This window comes from Hyla sarda, chromosome 2 (assembly GCF_029499605.1).
Source record: "Hyla sarda isolate aHylSar1 chromosome 2, aHylSar1.hap1, whole genome shotgun sequence".
Lineage (NCBI taxonomy): Eukaryota > Metazoa > Chordata > Amphibia > Anura > Hylidae > Hyla > Hyla sarda.
Window position 1 is genome coordinate 291,461,558 of NC_079190.1, and position 20,859 is coordinate 291,482,416.

At 38.6% G+C, this 20,859-nt stretch overlaps 1 protein-coding gene across 1 annotated transcript in view; it reads right to left on the reverse strand.

Moving 5' to 3' along the window:
• Positions 1 to 20,859, reverse strand: part of CNKSR1 (connector enhancer of kinase suppressor of Ras 1) — a 61,961-nt gene that overhangs the window by 11,807 nt on the left and 29,295 nt on the right. Inside the window, exons 9-16 of the mRNA XM_056557457.1 lie at positions 19,846 to 20,412; positions 15,167 to 15,225; positions 14,175 to 14,284; positions 10,581 to 10,675; positions 9,135 to 9,165; positions 8,468 to 8,640; positions 2,997 to 3,076; positions 2,844 to 2,915 (exon numbers count right to left, since the gene is read on the reverse strand). Of these exons, the coding sequence (XP_056413432.1) occupies positions 2,844 to 2,915; positions 2,997 to 3,076; positions 8,468 to 8,640; positions 9,135 to 9,165; positions 10,581 to 10,675; positions 14,175 to 14,284; positions 15,167 to 15,225; positions 19,846 to 20,412 (1,187 nt within the window). The remainder of the gene's footprint in view (positions 1 to 2,843; positions 2,916 to 2,996; positions 3,077 to 8,467; positions 8,641 to 9,134; positions 9,166 to 10,580; positions 10,676 to 14,174; positions 14,285 to 15,166; positions 15,226 to 19,845; positions 20,413 to 20,859) is intronic.

Consider the following 20,859-nt stretch of genomic DNA (forward strand, 5'->3'; position numbering starts at 1 on the left):
CCATTTAAGTGGCATACTTTTGCGTCAGTTTTTAATCAGTTTGTATCCTTTATTGTCCGTCTTTATTTTTGTCTGGCTACCTCCTGGTTGCTCATACCTCTTCTGAGCATGCTCAGAAGTAATAATGGAACGAAAACTGATTGGGAAAAAATGGATGCAAATGGACGACATTAAAGGCTCATCTGTTCCCCATTGACTTCAATGTTAAATAGTACCTGTCACCAAATAAACATTTCTTAACTAACTCAGGCTATGTTCCCTAACTACTCCTAACACTCCTCCCACCCTTTCAGAGCTTTAAAAAGCTGTGTATCATACCTATTTTCGTGCTCACATAGTGCAATCTCCCAGCAGGAGAAAGTGGGTGTTTCCCAGCAGGCATGACATAACTGAAGTCTGCTGGGGGACCACTTCCACCCTCACATGGTTGCAGTGCTGTGATGAATAGAAGACCTCAAGCTCTGTGCAGCAGCTTTCAGTCTGTGCATCTTTCAGTGAGGCTCTTTGCAGCTTTCAGTATGTGCAGCTTTCAGTGAGGCTCTGTGCACCTGTCAATCAAGCTCAGTGCAGAGAAACACTTCCTGACTTTGGTCTCCTGTCATTACAAGCAGGAGACCAAAATCTGAGATTTTGACCAGACGGAATGTGTTCTGGCCAAGAAGGGAGAATTTTTTTAATGGAAGCCAATTACAAAAGTTATTTATTTGGCATAAGGAATCAAATATTAAAAATCATGTTTAATGACAGTGCCCATCTAAATTTATCAGTCTGTCTTCCGTTTTCTTGATGAGGAAAAAAAATACTGCATGCACCGTCTTTTTCTCTGTCAAAAAAATGGAAAATAAACCAAACGGGTGCAAATAATCCCATTGAAGTCAATAAGATCCATTAACAACCTTTTGCAAAAAGCTTGAGCATATTTAAGGAGACATACATCAATGTGAATGAGCCCTAACAATAACAGGACCATGCTGCAGCCTTCTGAACAGCCAAGTGACATAGTTTTGCTATGCAGGGAAGATAGAACTGCTGCACTAAACCAGCACTGTAAAATAGAATTGAGACAGTGGTGGTTCAGAACAAAAAAAAAAAATGTTGTGGGCAGTCCATAGAATGACTGAACATGCAGCAAAACCTTTGCCCATGTGGGTGGCTTTACACAGTATTTTTGGAAATGGGTACCAAAAAATGCAGAGTCTTTCATTCAGGTATTTTTTTCTTAATTAACTAAAAATTTATTCAATAGAAATACAAAAGGAAGGACTTTCCTGCTAGATCCACTTCAGGCTTTCACTCAAATAAACACTGAAAAAAAATGCAGTGGCATTATGAAAAAATAAATAATTTTGCGTATGAATACCCTCACCTTTGCATTATTTTGGCACTCTGTTAATTATGTAGACACGTTTGGCATAACCAGAGTAGCCCTTTAAGGGGTTAATCCAAATCTACATTTGTCTCAGAATATTAAGGTCTTTCAGATACAAATTCCAAAAATGGAACCGATGCCCAAGACATGAAAAAATAGTAAATTGGGGGAACCAGTCCTTTTCATTGACAAGAAGTACTAACTGATTAATTTCAACATCAACTGTCACAAATCAAGTATGCAGTGTGCCGAGCAAGCTAGTAAAATTTAGACGAGGTCGCGGGGAGCCGATCTGTTAACGCTTCAGGGTCTATTCACACGTTAAGTATTTGATACGTAGGATTTAAAGCGGTATTCAATCATTTAGTTTACATTGAAGTCTGCAGCATAAAATCCTGCACATCAAATCTGCACGGGATACTGTACTTGTGAATAGACCCTTAAGTGAATCTGTAATCAGTGTCTCCTGTTGGTTATGGCTTGTAGTGCGGGTCGCACTTCTAAAAAGGATAGTTACCACAGCCATTTGTAGCTCTCTTTTGCTCATTATGCTTCTTTTTGGGTTGATGGTAATCAACAGGCTAGGTGCAGAGGCAGCGTTCCAGGAACAAGCTGACGCTCGCAGCAGAGTCAACTGAGGAAGCGGCAGCCATGTCGTCAGGGTGCTCCTGGAAGACTGATCATCAGCCCAATAAGAATCAAAACGGGCAAACGGAACAAAATTTTCATCAATGTGGCCTGCAGTACAAGCCTGTACAATGAGGTAAATTAGACAAATGTATTATTATTGAGGGGATTTTTTTTTTTTTAAATACATTTTTAAAAGCATTAAAGTCACACCCTTTTCCCATTTTATTTTTATAAAAAATTTGGAAATATCAGAACTATTAAATTAATGAAACTGCACGTGGTCCTACAGAATAAAGATAAGCTGTCACTTTTACTGAAAAATACACTGTGTAGAGATGGAAGCCCCCAAAATTTACAAAATGGCTTATTTTTTTAACAATTTTTTCCCACAAATATTTTTTTTTGTTTCACCGTAGACTTTTGGGTAAAATTACTGATATCATTACAAAGCACAATTGGTGGTGCAAAAACAAGCCATCATATGGGTCTGTAGGTGCAATATTGAAAGGGTTATGATTATTAAAAGGTAAGGAGGAAAAAATGAAAGTGCAAAAACGCTCAGTCCTTAAAGGGTTAAAGGAGCTATCCAGGTTAAGAAAAACATAGCATTCCCCTCCCCCCCCCCCCCCCCCCCCCCCAAAAGAGCACCACACCTGTCCCTAGGTTGTGTGTGGTATTACAGTTCGGCTCTATTCACATCGATGAAACTGAACTGTAATACCACACACAAACTGAGGAAAAGGGTGAAGCTTTCTCTCTAATCCAAGGTATCCCTTTATTGCCAAGCTGATAAGAGGAATCTTTTAAACATTGAGGAGTAGAAGATAATGTTTAATGCACTTACTTTTGCATGTCAGTAAGATTGTCTGCAGCAAATATAAATGGCTTGTACGTTGGGTGGGAGAGTTGAAATTCACTGGAAGAAAAATATGAAAGTTCTATACCAGTCATCTCTTGTTCCTTTATTATACATTTTCAAAATTGTTTGACTACTTACTACTTCTTTTTGGGTTTTGTCCCCTGTGAGCTTTCTAAACTATATGAAGAAATGTTTAGCAGTCCCAGGGCCTTCTCATCCTATAACACAAAGAAAACATATAAAAGCTTTCATGTTCATAGAACAAGCAGAATTCAATAATGTGAAAGAAGAATAAGAGGAACTCATAAGACACATTTACACATACAAACAGCTCCATCTTCGCTTCATAAACTAGTAAAGAAGTCACTAAAGGTCACAAAACAATTAAATTAATGCTTTTATTTTATCATCATGATTATATTCCTCAATGCATGCCTTTTCCTTTAAAAAAAGGAGTATCTTGGTTTCAAATATGAATACATCTTACTTTTGTTAAACTGCGTGATCGGGCTATTTAAATAAGCACTGTCAGATTCAAAAACGTTAACCTTTCTAATATACTTCATAAGGAAGTTATATTTCCTTTTTACAGAAATCGTGGCTTATAAAATAATGGCTTTGTCCAAGTTGAAGCACAGGCATGGACAAAGTCCAGTAAGTGAGGGTGGGCTAGCACTCCTCTGCGCTCTCTCCAGTCTGATAGCACTCCTCTGTCTGATAGGACAGGAGAGAGCACAGAGGAGTGCTATCAGACAGGAGAGAGCACAGAGGAGTCCTATCAGGCAGGAGAGAGCACAGAGGAGTCCTATCAGGCAGGAGAGAGCACAGAGGAGTCCTATCAGGCAGGAGAGAGCACAGAGGAGTCCTATCAGACAGGAGAGAGCACAGAGGAGTACTATCAGACAGGAGAGAGCAGGTGAGTGCTGCCAGACAGGAAAGAGCAGGTGAGTGCTGCCAGACAGGAAAGAGCAGGTGAGTGCTGCCAGACAGGAGAGAGCAGGTGAGTGCTATCAGACAGGAGAGAGCACATTGGAGTCCTGTCTGACAGGAGAGAGCACAGAGGAGTCCTATCAGACAGGAGAGAGCACAGAGGAGTGCCATCAGACAGGAGAGAGCACATAGGAGTGCTAGCACACCTTCACTTACTGGACTTTGTCCATGCCTATGCTTCCGCTTGGACAAAGCCATGATTTTAAAGTCATGATTTCTATAAGAAAGGAAATAACATTTTTTTATGAAGTACATTAGAACGGTAAATGGTTTGCCAAGATGTACAACATAAATATTTTTTGCATCTAATAATACCCATTTAAGCCTGTATTTTACTGAAAGACCAAGCCTTTTTTTATTTAATTTATTTAATCTGGGATGTGTGACTTATATGAGAGAATAACTTAATTAATGTTTTGCCAATCCAAAGAATTCTGACTTTTTGGGCGCAAGTAGTACTACAATAACATAGTAGAATTAGATCGATATAAATTTGTATTTTTATTTTAAAAAATGTATGAAAGTTTGCTTTATTAGAAGCATAACAATTTTAATTGAGATTTTAAACATTTGAAAAGTACATTTTGGTTTATGTGCTAAGAAAGCTTTGCAGAACCTTAGAGGTGTTAGAACATAAAAGAACCCCCCCCCCCCCCTCCAATTACTCCATTTAAAAAATTGGTCCCTCAAGGTATTCACAAGGGGGTATTGTGAGAATTTTAACTCAATACTTTATTTTTTCAGAAATAATGTTGAATGAATTATAGGCCGCACTCTATGCCCTTAAAAGATTGGAGCTGATAGAACAATAACACACCATCATAAGTGACCTCTTTTTAGAAACTCCACCCTGCAAAATATTCTTCTAGGGTAGAAGTGAGTTTTTTGAATCCTTATTGTGTGGCTGGAATTATTACTTTGCCTTTGTCAGAGGCTGCCATGGTAAGGACCTGCTAGAAGTGCCTTCCCTCTGTCAAACTCATTACATGTCGCTGCGGCTTTAAGGGTAAACTGCCGGGATGAAGTTTACTTCAGTTCCAGCAGTTGTGGCAGGAGCCCAGCAGTACGTGCACCATCATGAACATGAAGTTAATAAATAGTGGTACAATTTTTTTAATATACATTCTCAATATAAGTTCTTCTTTTCAAGATCTCCATTTGCTGCTGATTAATTGCAGAACTCACAAATGCCTATTAAAAATATCTATACACACACACACACACACAACTTAAAAGAGGTGGTGGGGGAACCTATACTCCTATGTGTTATTGTTCTGGTGTTCCCCACCAAACCTGTAATGAAGTCCTGTATACTGTGCACAGTACACTGCAGCCAGTTGCTGTCCTAAGCCATCATGTGGAGTAAGAGCAACTGGCGATTGGCTGCAACATCACACGCACAATGTACAGAGCTTCATAGCAGCAGTCCGTATCCTCATACTAAGCCATAATTTGAAAAAATACTAGACAATTTTTTTTCCCTCCATTAGTAAAAAAAAATTGTCACAGACTTGCACAACCACCACACCTAAAAGTTTCTCTATTGGTCTATGGTAAGATTACATCATTTATTGGTGGCAACATTCACAGCAATGTTTGCATGGTTTACATAAGCCATCTATATATTTAGAAAACTGCAGAAGGCAGCAACAATTGTGTTGTATACAAAACAAGCAATAAGGGTGTGGAAAGTGCAAAGAACAGTTGAAAAAATATGCACACACAAACCTCTGAACAGCGAAAAGCAGAAACTCAGGCAAGATGACTGCCCTATAACCATGTACATAAAATATAATAAAAACCATATACTACATTAAGAAAATATACATCAATGTGACAATTATATGCTTAAGTACCTCAATTTAATTTTTTCAAATTTGGAGGGCTTTCATTTTTACTGTTCAATGTGTAGTAAAACAGACATGTTTTCTGTATTCTTCAGGTCAATATAAATACAATGTTATCCAATTTATGCAGCTTTTATTTTATTTTATTACTTTTAGTGAATTTATTATTATTATTATTATTATTATTATTTTTTATTTTTTAAACAAACCCTTTCTACACCCCCAAACAATCCCATGACATAAACTGTACGGCATGGGATGTTGTGGGATTAAAGCAGGCTTAGGATATTTTATTATAAAGATAGCTAGAGGAAAGGAGAGTTAATTCATGTGTCTAATGCAAATAGGAGAACAAAAGGAGGCACCAGATACACTCACCAACTTAATAGAGAGAGAGAAAAAAAAATTAACTTAGCATGTTTCAGCGAAAACATAAGGTCCATTGAAAATAAATTAAGGTAGTATACGGAGGTGCCAGGGGTTAAAGGTAGATACATTCACTATATAATGTGGAACAAAGGAATATCATGCACCGTGATATAATTTAGTGAATTCCTATCATGATGGGACCGGTAAGCAGGGAGGAAGCAGACACACAGCTCAAAGGCTACAGCCGGCAGTTTTGTACGATTGACGCACTTCTTCCGGCCTCAAAGGGGCAGGAAGTAATGCGTCAATCCGAATATCGCTGTGAGTTCATGATATATCTTTGTTCTACATTATACAGTACTTCATGTGTCTTCTTCCTGTGCATTTACAGAAATAATCATGCAAAGTAAAATGATACTTCTTGACCATCTACTATTGTATGAGATCTGTGGACCACAAAAAGGACTAAATACATAGCAGATTAAAAAAAAGCAAAAAAAAAAACAGTAAGGTCATAAGGTTATTTCAGAGTTTCAAAGGCTTCTCATATCAACAAATGTAGTTCTAGTGTTAGTCTGGGTTCACAAATTCACAAATCATACTTTGAACAATATGTTAAAGGGGTATTCCAGGCAAAACCTTTTTTTTATATATATCAACTGGCTCCGGAAAGTTAAACAGATTTGTAAATTACTTCTATTAAAAAATCTTAATCCTTCCAATAGTTATTAGCTTCTGAAGTTTTCTGTCTAACTGCTCAATGATGATGTCACATCCCGGGAGCTGTGCATGATGGGAGAATATCCCCATAGGAACTGCACAGCTCCCAGGGACATGAGTCATCAGAGAGCAGTTAGACAGAAAACAACCACTCAACTTCAGAAGCTAATAACTATTGAAAGAATTAAGATTTTTTAATAGAAGTAATTTACAAATCTGTTTAACTTTCTGGAGCCAGTTGATATATATATATATATATATAAAAAAGTTTTGGTCTGGAATACCCCTTTAAGCCAAAACCAGGAGTGGAACTGACCGAGAAACTATAACAGAAAGATCTGCACCATTTATGTGTTTCAGAGGTACTTTTGATTCACACCAGCTGTGAGTACTGTGTTTACTGTGCAGGACCCTAAGGAAGTTCCCATCAGCTACAGAGAAAGTGATTTACATATATAGGCCCTGACTCACTATTGTAAACCCTACCTGTTTAATCACAAAAATGTGTATGTGCCAGAATTTGCACCAAAAAATTAAAAAACCTGACCAACTCTCTATCTTACTTAGAAAACCCCAAAAAGGGGCATGGTCACTGGGAAAAGGGAACATGGTTGTCGTGTCCCTGACATTTTCAAAAAATCCCAGCATATTTATTAAAGGGGTATTCCAGGCAAAACTATATATATATATATATATATATATATATATATATATGTTCTACATTATACAGTACTTCATGTGTCTTCTTCCTGTGCATTTACACAAATAATCATGCAAAGTAAAATGATACTTCTTGACCATCTACTATTGTATGAGATCTGTGGACCACAAAAAGGACTAAATACATAGCAGATAAAAAAAAAAGCAAAAAAAAAAACCAGTAAGGTCATAAGGTTATTTCAGAGTTTCAAAGGCTTCTCATATCAACAAATGTAGTTCTAGTGTTAGTCTGGGTTCACAAATTCACAAATCATACTTTGAACAATATGTTAAAGGGGTATTCCAGACAAAACCTTTTTTTATATATATCAACTGGCTCCGGAAAGTTAAACAGATTTGTAAATTACTTCTATTAAAAAATCTTAATCCTTCCAATAGTTATTAGCTTCTGAAGCTCAATGATGATGTCACGTCCCGGGAGCTGTGCATGATGGGAGAATATCCCCATAGGAACTGCACAGCTCCCGGGACGTGAGTCATCAGAGAGCAGTTAGACAGAAAACAACAACTCAACTTCAGAAGCTAATAACTATTGGAAGGTTTAAGATATTTTAATAGAAGTAATTTACAAATCTGTTTAACTTTCCGGAGCTAGTTGATATATAAAAAAAAGTTTTGGCCTGGAATACCCCTTTAAGGTTTCCACAGAAAATGTGGTGGATTTGAGGTGAGGAAAAACCCACAGCTCTGAGTAGGTTTAACAAAGCAAAATGTAGGGAAACAGTAAGTACTATGGAAAGATACTTGTAGGTAATGAAAACTCCACTTCACTCTTTGTAAATCATGGCCATAGACTTGCTTTATATTTGTTATTATATGCTTACTTTATCTTTCTGTTATGGTTGACATTTTGAGTTTTGATCCCAAGATACAATACTTTTAGATTACAATGGTTGCCTTGAAACCACTTAATATTTTAACTTGCGGGACCAATCTATTCATTTATTCAAAAGCATGTATTACCTGTGGTAAGTTGTACCAATACAATCGATCTTTCTTAAGAACACACCAGCAATGTTTCCACCTTTGGGACATAAAGCTGACATTTTCTTTTCTCTTCCATAGCCATCCATCGCAATCAGGTCTACCTAAGTCTTTGCAGGACACCCGCCTACGACTTAGCTTGGTTACAGTGCCTGGGTTTATACAGACAGAAAATAGCCTTAATGCGTATGCAAACTTATAAAATTCTTGTCCCCTTATACCTATATCATTTACCTCCCCCTGGATTAACTTGAGGGACAAAACCTGTCCAGAGGAAAAGTTGCCCATAGCAACCAATCAGATTGCTTCTTTCATTTTGCAGAGGCCTTGTTAAAAATGAAAGAAGCGAGCTGATTGGTTGCTAAGGGCAACTTTCGTCTGGACAGGTTTTGATAAATCTCCCCCATTGTCTATGTAACTAGATAAAGTCATATGGTAATCACTACAAAAGCATACCATGGCTAAACAGCTTCTGAGATGGTGTGCCTGTTTTCTGCCATTTAGAGTATCCTATCCATAAATTCCAGAGCACGTTGAATACTTGGCAATAAACTATGACTATAAATCCCACACTTTGTTCTGAACAATATTATAAGGTTGTGACACATACATATGCAGGGAGTGTCAGTGATATTGATATAATTACCTTTATTACTTTGTGTAACTCCTCCTAAAGCCTATGAAGAACAAAATATAAGAGTATGAGAGAAGCATATAACTTAAAAGAAAAAAAGTCTACCAATCATTTCAGGTTTAAGAAGAAGCCATCATGTGAACTGCCCACAAGATGACTTGTTTCAGTAGGCCCCATATTTAATAGATTTCAGTAGCTCATCTCTAGAAGAGCCTGCCTACTTCTAATATCCATGGTGCGCTCACTATGTCCTCCCTGTCTCAAAATTATAATAAATCATTTCCATAAGGCATGAGAGCTGACAGCTGTCTGCAGATCCCTATTTCTGTGCCACAGCAGCAGATTGATGCATCATTATAAAATGCTTCATAGTTGTCTTGGTTTTTCAGGGAGTCAGAACAGTTACAGACCATGCCACATACAGAGATACATTTTCTTTAGAGAGGCACTCCCGGATTTTTATTTTTCCCATAAAATGCACCCTCGCCACCACCATTCCTGTATTGTGAACTGTTTCATACCAGCTCAGTTGTATCTATATATTTCATTACCCATGTGACTTGATACCATCTTGGCTTTCATGACGTATTACATGAGCAGCTAGAGCCAGTACCAGCTTCGCCTGCTAGGAGGACAGTATAATAATACCTCTTAAAAAGAAAAACTAAAAAGACTATAAGTACACAGTCAGGGAGGCAAAATTGTCAAACATATTATAACTGTCATAGGAGCTGTATAATCAGCATCCGTAACTCTAATGGACATTTCCCCCCCTGTAGAGCACTTGTGTGGAGCAGTCCATGCAGCTTTATTATACTGGAAGTTCTGCTGGATGAGATGGTAACCTTATTGGAAGCAGAGAAACAAATGTCGTTTCCAGCGGGGTCACCATGAGATCATATGACCAAACTGAAGGAAGTTATTCCAGGAATTTTCAGAGAGGAACAACAATGTTGTAAGACTAGTTTCATTAGATAGACAGACAGACATTACATAGACTAACTAACTGCACAACGGATAATAAATACTAGAGTGCCTTTTTGTAATCTATATTTTGGGGGGAATTTATCAAGTTTTGCTTTTATTTTTGCACAAGCCTCAGTTTGCTGAAAACAAAGTTACCTCTCATGTATTTTGTGCAAAGAAATAGCAACTTTAAAGACAGTTTTTTGTTGTTAGCAATAGTGATACATTCCCCCAGTATATTTTATACTTTACAATTTATGGTAAAAATTTCAATGACAGGTATAATTATTTAAGCAAAAATGTAAAGACTAAAGTTAGATTTCTTTATTTATGAAAAAATGACTCGTCATACCCTGTCTGTTAGTAAAAATGTGCAGTTAAAAATGTTATAGTAAACATAAATAAATGACTAAAATTAAAAAAGTTAGATTTCTTATACAAAGAAGAAGATGCAAGTTAATACATAATTAACTATTTGGGAAGATTTTATACCCTTTTATCATTGTTTGGAGAACCACTGACTGACGATTTTTGCATCTTCTTATCCACTTGGTGGCTTATAGACGTCTCTGAATTCTGGACAGAATCTTGGAATTAGAAAAAAAAAAAAAGAAAAAGAATTAAAGTTAGATTCCCATTTAAATTACAAATGTGTCCCTCTCACTTGGGCCATTAAAATGGTTGTCTACATTGGGAAACCACCTTTTTTTTTTGCAAATACAGTGATCCCTCAACTTACAATGTCCTCAACATACAATAGTTTTAACATACAATGGTCTTTTCTGGACCATTGTAACTTGAAACCAGACTCTACATACAATGCTACGGACAGATCTGTGAAACATGTCCATGGCTGGAAGATCTGACCAATCAGAATGGGCAATCACTGGTAAAACACCTGTATTACTGAAGCGTATGTACTGAATTCCTGTCTGGTTGCGCCCCCTACAGTATAGGGGGAGGGTATTACATGTTCTGTACTTTTTTTTTTTACAGAAATTTTTATTGAATTTTTCACATAAGAAACAAGTCAAACAAAAATACTCCATAATAAGTAGCACAGTAAGTCGTCAGACCCAGAAACAGATCGCAAAACATAGAAAATGGGCACAAAAAAAAGCAATAGCATATAACACATGCAGGTCTAAGCCAACCAGCCCAAGAGTATATATGAGGTAGATATAAGGAAGCCAATCACCACTTCGAGTGACACAAACTAGGAGGACAAATGACAAACAAAACAAACATGGGGGGAGGGAGAGACAACTACAAACAGCCACAAGAACAACACAAAAGACCAATCACAAGGCCCAAAAGGAGGAATAGAAGAGAAAAAGAAGACAAAAGAAAAAGCGAACACGCTCCGGGGACTGATTACAAACGGGGTGCCGCGTGCAAGATCACGGGGGTCCCCAGTGGAGGGACTCCCGCGATCAGGCATCTTTTCCCCTATCCTTTGGATAGGGGATAAGATGTCTAAGCACCGGAGTACCCCTTTAACCTATGCCACAGTTAGCTGCTCATTTGGACACTAAGTAAGTGCGACTCCATTATACTTTTTTTTTAGGACACTGCGTGTACTGTACAGGACCCTGAAGAAGCTCCTGTCCTCTACATAGAGAGTGATTTACAGCTTCCAGCAGCTCTTTCTTTTTTATGTGAGGATTTGCTTTATCTATATTGGTTACAGTGGGGCAAAAAAGTATTTAGTCAGCCACCAATTGTGCAAGTTCTCCCACTTAAAAAGATGAGAGGCCTGTAATTTTCATCATATGTATACCTCAACTATGAGAGACATAATGAGAAAAAAAAATCCATAAAATCACATTATCTGATTTTTAAAGAATTTATTCGCAAATTTCATCTTCAATGCCCTTGCTGATGGAAGGAGGTTTTCACTCAAAATCTCATGATACATGGCCCCATTCATTCTTTCCTTTACACGGATGAGTCGTCATGGTCCCTTAGCAGAAAAACAGCTCCAAAGCATGATGTTTCCACCCCCATGCTTCACAGTAGGTATGGTGTTCTTTGGATGCAACTCATCATTCTTTCTCCTCCAAACACAATGAGTTGAGTTTTTACTAAAAACGTATACTTTGGTTTCATCTGACCATGACATTCTCCCAATCCTCTTCTGGATCATCCAAATGCTCCTAGCAAACTTTAGACGGGCCCGGACATGTACTGGCTTAAGCAGAGTGACACATTTTGCACTGCATGATTTGAGTCCCTGGCGGTGTAGTGTGTTACTTATGGTAGCCTTTGTTACTTTGGTCCCAGCTCTCTGCAGGTCATTCACTAGGTCCCCCGTGTGGTTCTGGGATTTTTGCTCACCATTCTTGTGATCATTTTGACTCCACGGGGTGAAATCTTGGATGGAGCCCCAGATTGAGGGAGATTATCAGTGGTCTTGTAGGTCTTCCATTTTCTAATAATTGCTCCCACAGTTGATTTCTTCACACCAAGCTGCTTGCCTATTGCAGATTCAGTCTTCCCAGCCTGGTGCAGGTCTACAATTTTGTTTCTGGTGTCCTTCAACAGCTCTTTGGTCTTGGCCATAGTGGAGTTCGACTGTTTGAGGTTGTGGACAGTCATCTTTTACACTGATAAGTTCGAACAGGTGCCATTAATGCAGGTAATGAGTAGAGGACAGAGGAGACTCTTAAAAGAAGAAGTTACAGATCTGTGAGAGCCAGAAATCTTGCTTGTTCGTAGGTGACCAAATACTTATGTTCCACCATAATTTGCAAATAAATTATTTTTAAAAAATCAGACAATGATTTTATGGATTTTCTTTCTCTCATTATGTCTCTCATAGTTGAGGTATACCTATGATGAAAATTACAGGCATTTTTAAGTGGGAGAACTTTGGTGGCTGACTAAATACTTTTTTTTCCCCACTGTATCTACTTATTTTTGTTTAATCCTTCCTATTTTTGGATGACATTTTGGGGGCCTCAGAACAAATTAGCAGGTTTCCATAGAGTTATGGTCTCAACATATAATGGTTTCAACATACAATGGTCGTCCTGGAACCAATTAATATTGTAACTTGAGGGGCCACTGTATAGTATTAGAGAGTTCTAAATTAATAGACAGGTGGTCCTCGGTTCGGAATCCTTCACTCCTGTCATTCTCTTGTAGAGAATTTACAAGGAATTGGAAAGAGAAAAAAAAACATAGTAAAAAAGTTTGTTGATTTTAGCAACCAAAGCACTGCTTCTTTCTATTTCTTGATTTCTTAAAACAACTCTGGTAAAATGAAAGTTAAGCTTTGATTGGTTGTCATGGGCTACAATGACTGCAAATGAAAGCATGCCAGTTTTATAAGTAGTACAGGAATTGGTGGCAATAAGCAGAGAACAGAAGCGTGTGTCACTTTGTTGTCAATAGAGATGAGCAAACTTTGGAAAAAGTGAACTAAAGTATCACTTAATTTCACTAAAAATGTAGGTTCAGAACTGGTAAAAACAAACCAGAACTTCAGCAATAACATTGTCTAAGAATGTGAAAAGTTTGCTCAACTCCGCTAGTTGTTTTGCAACTATCAGCCAATCTAAGACCTCTTTTACCCCATGGTTGTTTTACTTTATGCTGTGTGCATGTGTTTCATTAAAGACACTTTTTGTGATGATTTCCAAAACAGTGTTTCTTAGGTACAATCATTTTTAAACTGCATTTTTTGTATGATGCACTTTTTTATCTTACAAATCATGTGATTTGATCATGTAGTCAAGGATTTATCATCAAGAAAGAGAAAATGCCACATAAATGCACAAAAAAAAAAATCTATAGAAGTCTATGGGAGAAAAATGTCACAAACTGGGTAAACAAAAAAATAAAAAAAAGAGCATGCTGCACTTTAAAAAATGATCAAAAATATGTACCATAATTGAGGAAAAACACCACAAACAAAAGCAAGCATTGTAGGTATATCATTGTATATTTCCCTATTAACTTCCACTTGACTAACATCTTGCTGCAGTTTTTTTTCTGAAAAAACACCATGTGTGAGACCACTGAAAAGAATGATGTACGAGGAGGCAACAAATATTCATAGACATTACAAGTGCTGCACCTCACCACTTTTTCCTTGCAAAGACTCTTTTTGAGGAACTGCAGTTGGATTTCTAAGATTACTTTCAGACACTGAAGACCTCAGTACACCAGGAGATATAGGGACATATAAATGGCTAAAATATAAAAATAAAGTGAAAAAAAAACAATATACAAAATAGAATGGCACAGCAGATTCTCATAACGCATACACATTGAACATTCACAAAGATTTAATATGCAAGAAAATAAATATGGGCAGATACAAGAAACACAAAAAATTTTAGTAGATAAAAAACAGACAAGAGATTGTTTTTAATTGATTCTTTTATCTGGCTTCTGTGCAGCACAATTAGAGCAAAGAGCATTACTACTGTGCACCCCTTTAGCAAAGCCTTGGCCACTCAATTACCCCTTTGCGACCTATGAGAGTTCTAGTCCGTCATGGTGCCACTAACGGTGTATAGAGCGGGCCACTAACTCAGTAGCTGGGGTCACCGTTCATAGCTGGAACGCAGCGATCACAGCAGCAGGCTATAAAGCCTTTAGATTGCTGCTCTCAAAGCTGGCAGTGGTATCTAAAGTGACCTTTAAACAGTGCCTGGTGGTATATTGGGTTGGATTGCTCCAACTCAAAATAAAAAAAATGAAACAAATGAAGCTTCCATTGACATCATACCACTTTCTTTCTGCAGATTCCCAACCTCCTATTGAGGTCAATGGAAGCATGTGGTGTGGTTTTGGAAATCAGCATGGTTTCTGAAAAACAACATGCCAAAAAACATGCAGTATATTTATAAGCCATGTGAACACACCCTAAAGGATAATTTATTACCATGAAGAAAAAATGCACAACACAGATTTTTCACACTAAAATTCTCTCGTAGAGCAGCAGAAGAGATCAGAAGGAAATTACCATCTGTACTTTCCTACACAAACACTTTAGGCAAGTCTTCTTCACAATGCCTTTTCGTTTGTAGTTAAAAAAAAAAAATAAAATTATAGATACATTTTCATACCTGACTGAGGATTTGGAGCTAGAGTCTGACCCACTCCTTTGACGGGAGATGGAGATGTCCTATAAAAGAAAGGGGGGGGGGGGGGGGAAGAGGAGAAGGTCAAAAAGAAAAACAATAGGAAAAGTAGTTACTTTTCTAAAATTTTATTTGGCTGAATGTGGTAATCAGGCTTGACATCCTTCCAGGTCATCATCAGTTTAACCAATTATTATGAGAAATAATGGATTTGATGTGATTCTCTATGTCATTCTTTGTTACCTCTCCATTTCTGATTCTGTTACAGAGAAAGAGGATAGGAATATAATCCAGGCTACAGAGACCATCTCCAGACATAAAACAGCAACCTGCTTAAAAGAAAAAATATCAGCTTGCCCCCCCCCCCTTTGCACTAACCAGCGGTGATGGCTGGTAGTGCGGGGAACGATGATCAGTTTGATGCCTACCGTGCCCGGATCCGCCCCATCGTTCAGGCATAATCTTCTATATTTGGTATATGTTAATTAGGTGCTAACTTGCACCGGCCGGGCTAACTGGCACTCTGACGTCAGCGTTTTTTGGCCGCAGCGCCGTCCAGCTCACCAGTATTCCTTCCCTCCCTCCGCCTCTCCATTACAGAGTGGGGAGAAGAGGGAGCAAGTGGGGAGTGCAAGTTAGCACCTAATTAACATATACCAAAAATAGAAGATTACGGCAGAACGGTGGGGCGGATCCGGGCACAGTAAGCATCAAACTGATCAGCGCCCCCCGCACTATCAGCCAGTACCGTTGGTTAGTGTGGGGGGAGCAAGCTGACAGTTTTCCTTTAAGGGGGTCTAGTAACCTTCTTGTTTACATTTCTTTTCTGATATCTTGTCCTGATCAAGTGCTGCTCACACAGGTCAGAGTTGGGTAAGCTGTAGAAGAATCTGATATACGAGTCATGTGTCAACTGCACATGATGAGTGTCAGTGACAAACTCACATCTCATGCTAATTTGCCCAGTTGTGAATCAGACTCACAAACCTACAAGCTAATTTGTACTTTGCATATAAGTCAATAGACCAATAGACTGTGGCCTGACCAGCAGCAGCATTTTAACTAGACTGGGTGTTGACCAGGGGTACTATTTACACCAGACTGTGGCCTGACCTGTCGGCAGGATTTACACAACTGCTTCTCCCAGCTTGTTCTAGTGTTTAGTGAGGGTCTAAGTACCCAAACTATGCCAATCAAACTTTTAGACATGCCATATGGAAAGGGGGTCTACTATTGCCTCAAAATTTCCATGCAAGAAACTGCAATAATGATTCCCATTGATACCTGTGGGAAATGGTACTTCAGTGTAGGACCTTTTGATAGCTTAGTGTGATGTACTGTATGAGATTGCCAATACCAAACCTCTCAGACCGCATCATAATCAATAACTTTGTAGAAAACATGCTATGTTGTGATGTCGGCTCATTCTGCTCCCACAATAGCAAGTTGCTTTCATTCATGATATTATCAAATGGCTTTCAAGGATTAGTGAAACGTTTTCTTTTTTGTCTAGAAACAATTCCATCATTGTCTCTGTATTGTAGCTGGTATCGCAGCTCACAAGAGGAGTTGCAATGACAATCACGGTCTATAGACACAAGGTACTTCTCATAGCTCATACAACAGTCATTTAGATGGCCAGACAGAATGGCTCAGATTTATAAATATGCCTGAAACCCAAACGATGGGATTTGTGCCATAACCAGTCACAGCTCAGCTTTCATTTTACCAGAACTGGTTAAAATATGAAAACTGAGCCGTGATTGGTTGTTATGAGCAAAGAGACAGTTTTGGTTTCAGGCAGAATGATAAATTGGGGCCATTGGGGGAGATTTATCAAAATCTGTGTAGAGGAAAAATTGACCAGTTTCCCATAGCAACCAATCAGCTCGCTTCTTTCATTTTAAAAAGACCTCTGAAAAGTTAAGTGATCTGATTGGTTGCTATGGGCAACTTTTCCTCTACACAGGCTTTGATAAGTCTCCTCCATTGTGTCTATAGCCATCTTAACAGTGATAGTACTAGAAAATAAAAATGTACTAAATTATTAAAGATGCATCATACAGACAAGAAGCAGAACATGGATATTCCCATTACAAACACTTCCAAAAACTTGAAATTCTCACTTGTAGTATTATACCAAAAAAAAGTGGAGAAGCTTTGCCTGCTGAAGAAAGTTACATTTTTGGACATACAACGCTAATGCACCAGCATTGCCAAACGATACTCCACCAATGGTGCAGTGTTCCTGCATACCCTCATCACAGGTACAACATATTAAAAACCATTATCACAGACAGGTAATCTCTAGAAAGGGTTAAAAACATGTCACAACCAAACAAATAGATGGTGCATATTCGCCACTTCCCAGTCTGAACAGTTCAATCCAACAGTATTTGGGATGCGAACAACAGAAAATTGTTTATCACCGTTTATTCCCATATCGTGGGGAGTAAAACCTGTATTTGTATTTAAAAAAAAAAAAAATATATATACTCTTTACAAAAATATTTTCAACTACCCATGGTTAAACATAACTGTATAACAATATATACAGAATAATAAGAATATTTTATACATGAAATATTGAATATTAATGATGACCATAATGCTCAACAAAATATACATAGCAAAGCAATCAGAACTAGCCTTCGTTTGAGAAGTAACCAGATTTATAATGAAAAGGAGTTCTTTGCAGATATTTAACACAATAGGCATCTTGGTAGTCAAAGGGATTTGCCAGAATGCCTCCCGGTCCAACACATTTTTTATTGCATTCCTGGCATTCAATCATTGACCCCTCATGGTACAGAGACATCACAGGTCAAACAATGCCATTCTGTCTCCCAATGCACACCCTGGAGGGTGCAAAGAACATCCCTAGAATCTTCCAGATGTCCGGGCACCCTCTGATCCAAGGGTTCAATCCACAAAGATAACTGTTACAGAGGGGACCCTGTGCATGAAACTATGAGTCTCGTTTGTTTTGGGCAAAGCGTAAAACACCGGAGTCTGAGGTTGATAAAAGCATAAATATTCTGCCTCCTTTTCTTTGAGTAGGTTACAAGCTACACCTTCAGACAATTACTCTAACAATACTCCATATTTAATTCCCCATGATATGTGAACAAACTGCTATACATGGTTTTCTTGTGATTGCACCCCAAATTCTCAGACTGGACTGGCTTTTTAACCCCTTAAGAACCCTTGACGTATGCGTACGTCATGGCACCCTGGTACTTAAGGACCCATGACGTACGCATGACTTTCCGTGATGACCCACACAATAGGCCGGGCAGACGGGGAAACCGATGAGGACCGGCGCCGAAGTTCATTTACCCATCGGCGGCAGCAGCGGGCGGCGATCGGAGGCAGAAGAGGACAGCGATGTGGCTTCCTGAATCCTACGGAAGCCGGTGAGTTGCCTAGCAACATCTGGAAGTTTACAGTTTGAGACCAGTATACAGTGGTCTCTGAACTGTAGCCCTCCATCTGTTGCAAAACTACAACTCCCAGCATGCCCAGACAGCTGTTTGGGCATGCTGGGATTAGCAGTTTTGCAACAGCTGGAGGGCTACAGTTTGGAGATTACCCCTTGTGAAAAAAAAAAAATTGTGGGAAAACTAGCATTTTAGTGAAAAAAAAACACATATGCACATATGAGGTATTTCCTTACTCGAGAGAAATTGGGTTACACATTTTAGGAAGATTTATCTCCTTTTACCCCTTGTAAGAATTCAATAATTGGGTCTACAAGAACATGCCAGTGTAAAAAAAAAAAAAAAAAAAAATTAAGATTTTGAATTTTCTCCTTCAATTTGCTGCTATTCCTGTGAAACACAAAGGGTTAACAAAGCTTTTGAATGTCATTTTGGATACTTTAAAGGGTGCAAGTATCGACAAAAATTTACCACTAACATAAAGTAGAATAAGTCAAAAAAAAAAAAAAACTCGGAATCAGAATGAAAAGTAAAAGCATCCCAGAGTTATTAATGCTTAAAGTGACAGTGGTCAGATGTCCTACACTGAAAACTGGCTGGGTCCTCAAGAGATTAAAGGGGTACTCCACTGGCCAGCGTTGAGAACATTTAGTTCCGAAAGCTGTGTGCACGCTGCGGGGGTCGGCCACGCCCCCTCAATACAAGTCTATGGGAGGGGGTGTGACAGCCAGTGGAGTACCCCTTTAACATGTTGTATCTGTGGTAAGGGTATGTAAGACACTGCACCATGGGTGGAGTATCTTTGACTCTTCCTTGGTTAGCCATCTTGGCTCATTGGCCCCTCGTGGTACAGAGACATCCAAGAGACGTGAAAGTGAAGAAAAATTAATATGAATAAAATGGGCAGGCATTGCGGAGCATAGAGAACGAAGGCAGGTAAGCTTGTTAAGCTGATTCCCTGCCTCCATTGAGCAATAAACTGAATATTACAATATTACAGGGGCCATATTTTCAAAATGACTGGACCAATTTCACTGATGCTACATTTTACTGCTGTTTGCCTGCACTATAACCCAATGTATTGGGTTTAGTGTAGGTGAACAGCCTGTCAGTTTTTCTTTAAGTGATACAAAGTACATAATGATAAGATAAACTGAAGGCAAAATGCAACATTAATAAAAAAAAAATAAAAAAAATAAAAAGGGGGACTTAAAATTTACCAACCTCTAATTCCTGGCGATTAAATTCTACAGAAATCTGAGACATAGGAGTGAGGGCTTTGGCATATATGGTTGAAGACATTGTATTTTGGTGGCTCAGGTGTGCAGGACTAGAGGTTGGAAGGAAAATTGAGGAGGCAGGAGTCTTGCCATATGGTGGTGGGCCAGAACTTGGCCAGGTATTATGAGTCTGTGGGAAAAGTTCACTGGATGGATGTTTGTTTGCTTCAGAAAGGTGTTTCAGTGATGAAGTAATTTGAGACTTTGGTTGTACAGATGATAGCGAGTTGCCCGTTAGTACAGGGGGTGCACTGTATGCTGGCAGAAGACTTGTGTGTGTGGCAAAGGAAGCACCATGCTGTTCAGTTGGAGAGGAAGGTATACTAGTCACAGATGGGAAGCGTGGATCTCTGCGTGAGGCTGACAATGTGGGTCTTCCACGAACTTTCTTTTGGACTGGAGGAGATATAGGAGGTTTAGACTGGGAGATAGTAACTTTCTTTAAAACTATATCCACACAATTTGGTCTTTCCTGTAGTTTCAACACCAAGTTCCTCGGTGTCCATCCAACCTAGGCAAAAGGAAAAAAAACCAATGGTAAATTTTAGATGGACCCAATCTCTTAAAGCACAAAATGCTACTTTTTTTTAAGATGTACAACTGATCTTGTATTATAAATTAGAAATAAAACAGTTAAATACATAAATTATTCATCTTGTGAAGGCAACCGTAGCTTAAAAGGAATAGTGCAGTGAAAACTAACTTATCCCATATCAAAAGAATAGGGGATAAGATATAGATCACAGGGGGTGCGACCGCTGGGGTCCCTTGCGATCTCCTAAAAGTGAGATCTGCCGGAAGCGGCCATTCCGACCCCGCAAGAAGCCATGGCCGACATGCCCCTCCAGCAGACTGTCGGGGCTCTTATCAGGATAAGTTATTTTTCACTACACTATTCCTTTAATGGGTTTGGCCACCATCAGTATAATGTATCCAGTGTCAAAACACCATTTATATA